Raw genomic sequence first — 5,706 nt, 5'->3', positions numbered from 1 at the left:
GCTCACTGGCTGAGCGCGGTGCGGGCGACACCAAGCCAAGGGTTGTGATCCCCTTACCGGCCACAAAAAAGACAAAAAAAAAAAAAAGAAAGAAAGAAAAACTGTGTCCTTTCTAGTCTACTACCCAGACTTGGCAAGTTTGCAGCAGTCAGGAACATGATAGAAAGAAACTAGTTAACCAGTTGCTATTTGTGGGGCTGGAGAATTAGGCAGGATGCTAAACCTAGGAGACTGAAACTACAGCAGGGCTTAGTCCCATGGGAACTAGAGTGTTGTGCAAGAGGAGGTAGAAGATGCATGAAGCAAACCATTGCGGCAGATTTGGGGAAGGACTGCCATTCACTGGGCACAGATGCCCAGGCCTCACCCAGCACTCTGGGAACTGAGCTTGGGTCAGAAGATTGGTGGGGTTGAAGTTGCTGATGTTCCCTTTCCCGGGACCACAGTGGGCTGGAGAGTTGGCCTATGGGCTGGAGACTTCTCTGCCTCCAGCTAAGAGGGCAGGTGGGGCTGACACCGCAGAGCAAAGGGAGACCCAGAGAGAGTGCTAGGGAGATGGTAAGAGAGGAGATGGCCAGGAGGTAAGGCCAGATCACGGGCAGCCTTGCAGGCCACGGGAAAGACCTTGTGCTTAATTCTAAATATGATGAGAGTGGTTGCATTGTTTGAGCAAGGAAATAGAGAGGTTTGAGGAGGAGTTTTGCTTGGCTACATGATTATTAAGTTGGCATAATTTCTCTACCACGCTCCACTTCTCCACATGCTGCGAGCACCATGATGGGGCTTCACTGGGCAGGTGCACAATAGAGAACACGAAACAAACACAGGCCTGAGAGGCTGCCACAGGTCTCCCCCATGAGATGCCATCCAGATGATCCAGCATAGGCTCCTGTAGGTGTTAAGGTAATCAGGGAAAATTTGGAAATTCTCATGTACAATTTGTGGATCCCTGAGAAGCTGCCTTGATGTCTGCAAACCCTGTCTGAGGAACACTGTCCTAATGCTTTGGCATTCTGAGGTATCTGTCTACATTTGGCCTTGACCATGTGTCTACCTACAAATCTCTCATTGAGCCATTTTTGGAATCTGAACCATAAAATTGTGCATTTTCAGAATCTGCAGAGATTGTAGCCACAGCTAAAGGTGTAACCCTCATCCCTGCTGGCGTTAAATCTTTGGAGTTGGCAGTGTCGTCCATTGAAAGTGATCCTGAGGAGTCAACTGGAAAAGGTAAGCAGAAGCAGGCAGCCTGACAAGTGTCTGTCCTCTCCACCCTTGCCACCCTTTGACTAGGGTGTTAACAAAGCACCTTATCACTTCTCGACCTTTTGGCTAAGATCAAGTATAGTAACAAAGCACCTTAGGCCACCTGATACCATTGTGACCTTCGTAAGTTGGTGGGACTAGAAGATATTACCCATCCCCTAGCTAGGTGAACACATAGAGGCTGAGAGGGGGCATGACGTACCTGTATCCACTCAGCTGCGGTGAGGCTGAGCCTGGGAGAGGTGCCAGGGTCTTTTGAGCCCCTGCCCTAGTGCTCTCCCCACTCTTACTGGCCTAGAAGGAAAGAGCCTGGCGTCATCCACACCATGGTTTACTGGAAAGAATGAAACACTTGCATTTTCATAATCCTCCCCCTTGTTTCTCTTTCCTCTGATGCCTTACCAAAGGCCCTGCCCCTGCAAGGATCTGCAGCCAGCTGGACCCAGAGGAGGACTTTGTTAATATCAGTACAGACCTATGGAGAAAGCTGCATGTGAAAGGGGAGGAGTTGGGGAAGGGAGAAGGAAAGGGAGAGAGAGAGAGAGAGAAGACAGAGAGAGACAGAGGCAGAGAAAGAAAACCAAGGGCCCCAAAAGGCAAGCCTGGCCAGGTGTGCTAACCTGATGGAGCCAGAAAGTAAAAACAGTAATAAAACGTGGCCTGGAGCACACCTTTTGTCCTGACATGTCCTCATCCCTTAGGGAGATTTAGCAAGAAGTCCAGCAGAGCATCAGACACCTGGCGAGAAAAGACTTGCCTCGAAAGATGAGGTGTCCAAGACAGGGGGCCGAGCGTGGCACAGTTTTCCCAGAAGAATGGCAAACTGAGGTGCAGGACATGGGGTTTCCTCGGGTGACCCAGAGTTGTCCCCGTAGCACCTGGGACATAGCTCTCCTTTTGTGGATGCCACCCTGACATTCCTTGCTCTCCTGAGAGTCCCTGTTTCTAATCAGCCTGTGACAGATTCACCTTCCTGCACCTGGGGAGCGGGGACAACACACAGGTGATGGTGCAGCTTGGAGAGATGCTCTTTTGTCGGACGTCCCGGTGCCCGGAGGAATTTGAATCTTATGGCTGCTACTGTGGGCAGGAAGGAAGAGGCGAGCCACGAGATGCCCTGGACAGGTATTGGTGGGAAAGGTGGAGGCTGGAGGTGCTGATGCTACCTGTATCAGTGAGATCTCAGAGCCCTCCTCTGCACTGGACATCACTTTAGGCTTCACAAAGAGCTTGTTGCATTCACTGTCTCACTCTGTGTAGCTCTTTGGTATTGTAGACCCATTTTCCTGATGAGCAGCTGAGGCTCAGAGACTGACTTGTCTGAGGTCATTCATCTAGGAAGTGGCAGAGCCAGACAGATCCAGATCTTTTGATTTGAGAGTCTAGAGCCCCTTCGGCACTACCACGAACACTGCCCAGCTGCCCTGAGAGGGCCGATCTGCAAAGACACTTCAGATGTCCCCAAGTTTGCCTATATTGCAAAGACCAACATGTCGAATTGGGTCTCCCCTCAGTTTGCCCTGCAGAAGGCCACATCAAAATTAGTTTCTCAACAACATCTAAGTATAACTGCTAAATTTTATATCTACCACTCTTAGATGAATTGTCACTGACCTCATGAATTCATTAATTTATTCATTCAATTATATATGCATTCACCCCACATTTCTTAAGCTTTTTCTCTGTGCCAGGCACTATGCTAGGTGGCAGAGACATAAAAATGGTTAAACCTGAACAGAGCAGAACAAAGAAAAACTGCTTGTGCACAATAGGAGCTCTCGGAGTGAAAGAGGTGGACAATTAAGCAAAAATACTGCCCAATACAGTAAATGCAGTAGGAGAAATGGAGAAAACTGTGGAGGACTAGACTAGAGTCTGAGGAATACTGTGAAAGCAGAGTTGATAAGGTTTACAGACTGACTGCACGTGGGGACTGCCCCAGTCCACAGCCGATTGAGAGTTCTACATTCAAAAGGTGTAAATCCTTCTCGGATGCTATGGTTGCCAAAGCAAAATCAATGACTGTAGATGAAGTCGAAGAAAAGAAAAAGACCAAGCTTATTGTAGTTAATATAAAGGATATGATAATGGCAGAAACATGGAGCATGTCCCCTGCAGGTCAGGTGTCATCTGGGTGGCTGTATTACCCACCCACCTTCTGAGAAGGTCTCTACCACACAGTCACCCCGGCCCCATTATCCAACCTCCACAGGCTTTCACTGAAGGAAACCATGGGCTCTGCTGCACATGCAACCTTCAAAACTTACCTCCTACTAGGGGACCCTAAAGAAGTTTTTTTCTAACAAAGTTTATGCCACTCTATGGAATCACAAGCATGTTTACACTGTGAGGTCCAATAATATGCTCTCTGCTTTCCAAGACAAAGAACAGTTTAGTGTCAGGTTCCTGAGGCCACAGCACTCAGTAATGTAAGGCAAAAGATAGAAATCAAGGCAGCAGCAGTCACTGGGTTCTGCCGAACTCCATGGAAAGAAAGTGGGGATGATTTTGAAGGTGTTTCCTGATCACTGACCGTATTTCACAAAAACATGAAATGTGACCAGACAAATAAGTTATGGTGTGGCTTTCCTTGGGATGATATCCATGGAAAGAAATTGAAAAACAAAGCCACAGGAGGAAACCCTTGACTAGAGAAGAGTTAGTCAAATGATATCATCTTCTACAAGGATGCATTTCAAAACCAAAATATTTTGTGCAATTTAAATGATTTAAGTGTATTTTGATCATATATGATTTCTGATTCACTCACAGTCTTTTGATTTTAACTTTTATATTAACTATTCATCCCCACCTACCCCTATCAAGTGCACAAACAAGATAGCGTAGCATGCAAGGCAGGCTTGTTCCTCTGATTGCTGGCAACAGGGAAAGGTTGATAAAGCTGAAATTTGGCTGAGAACGAGTGCTAACAAAAAACACAAGAGTCTGTGGCTAATCCCTGCTTGGGCTGTAATTTCCAAGATGGAGTGCGAGTTATTAAAGTACAGGGAAGAGTCAAAAAGGGAGAATTTAGGGAGCAATTATAGCTCCCTATTGGCAGGAGTCATCACAAGTTTCCTAAGGATGTTCATCTGGCTTGGGGGGATAGGCTACCGGAGATCGTGAGGCTGTCTCAGGCCAGGTTGGCAGGTCTAAAGAGCAAGACATTGATTCATTCCCGTGTATGTGCTGAGGTCCTGCTCTATGCTGGACACTTTTCTAGATGCACTTCTTTATTGATGCTCAGGATAGTTACTCTGCTCTTTTAAGGCTAGGGACAAATGGGGGTGCACTATCGATATGGGATTAACTGTTCTGTGTAGAAGGCTGGAGTGAATGGGATTGCTGGCAGCCCATATGGAACTTTTGCATAAACTAAAGAAAAAAGGTACCCCTTTCTCAAGACTCTTTATTTCTATCTGTTAGAAAATTGTTGTAATAAATAAGCAAATCACACAACTTTGCCATCAATAGTCATAATAGAAATATAAGAAAAAGTTTTAAATAATAAGACGCATCTAGTGTGATCGATGCTGCCCTAGATGTGGCATCTTTGTGCAGTACACAACCTGAACAACCATACATGTTGATGGGCTTTGGTGGGTGTATGAGTCAGCCCTATGTGCACAGGAAAAGCGGCACTGGCTTCTCTCACTACTACAGGGAGTGTGAGAGAAGCAGGCCTCAAGGGGGTTCCTGGGACAGCTGGGAGCTCTGGACAGTAAAGGCTTTGTCTTGGTCATAGGTGCTGTTTTTCCCATCACTGCTGCCTAGAGCAGTTGAGAAGGCTGGGCTGCCTGCTCAAGAGGCTTCCTCGATCGCCAGTGGTGTGTGTGGATCATACACCCAAGTGTAAGTGCTCCTGGTCTGCACAGTGAGTTTTTATTTCATTCAGGTCAGCATCATGACTGCAGCTCATGCTTATAGATGTTTTCCCTGGTACTTCCTCATCTATAATATGATTTGACACACGTCTTCAATCGAGGCACATTCTATTACACTTATTCCACTGATAAGGAGACTCAAGTTCAAGAGGTTGAGTTGCCTGGGTAGTTAAGAGCAGACCCGTATAGAATATAAACAGCCCATGCCTATGGAGCGCATACTATGTGCTGGTCTAAGCTCTTGATATGTGTTGGGAAAATAGAATAATTTGGTCAGGGCCCTCACCTTGGGTCCGGTTGGGTGTGGTTCAGCATTCATTGTAAGCAAATTGTGTGTGTGTGTGTGTGTGTGTGGAATTAGTGCACATGTGCACCAAAATATCTTTTTAGTTTTGTTGCTATTCTTGTGTTCTTCTTCAGAGAAAGAGAGAGAGACAGAGAAAGAGAGATAGTGCCTCGGGCGTCTGCCCTGTGCAGCTACGCTTTCCAACCTATGGCTCCAAGGACCTTTTGGCTAGTTACCTAGCTCATAGACCTGCGTGTAAGGGGTCTGGTG

At 46.8% G+C, this 5,706-nt stretch overlaps 1 protein-coding gene across 1 annotated transcript in view; it reads left to right on the top strand.

Annotated features, from left to right (window-relative positions):
* The window catches only part of OC90 (otoconin 90), a 43,763-nt gene that overhangs the window by 33,813 nt on the left and 4,244 nt on the right, over positions 1-5,706 (top strand). The window contains exons 10-12 of the mRNA XM_008588571.1: positions 1,114-1,230; positions 2,220-2,391; positions 5,012-5,118. Coding sequence (XP_008586793.1) covers positions 1,114-1,230; positions 2,220-2,391; positions 5,012-5,118 — 396 coding nt within the window. The remainder of the gene's footprint in view (positions 1-1,113; positions 1,231-2,219; positions 2,392-5,011; positions 5,119-5,706) is intronic.

Source organism: Galeopterus variegatus, unplaced genomic scaffold (assembly GCF_000696425.1).
Source record: "Galeopterus variegatus unplaced genomic scaffold, G_variegatus-3.0.2 Scaffold4901, whole genome shotgun sequence".
Taxonomy (NCBI): domain Eukaryota; kingdom Metazoa; phylum Chordata; class Mammalia; order Dermoptera; family Cynocephalidae; genus Galeopterus; species Galeopterus variegatus.
The sequence above is the reverse complement of the archived record's forward strand: the minus strand, read 5'-3'. Positions and strand labels throughout refer to the sequence as shown.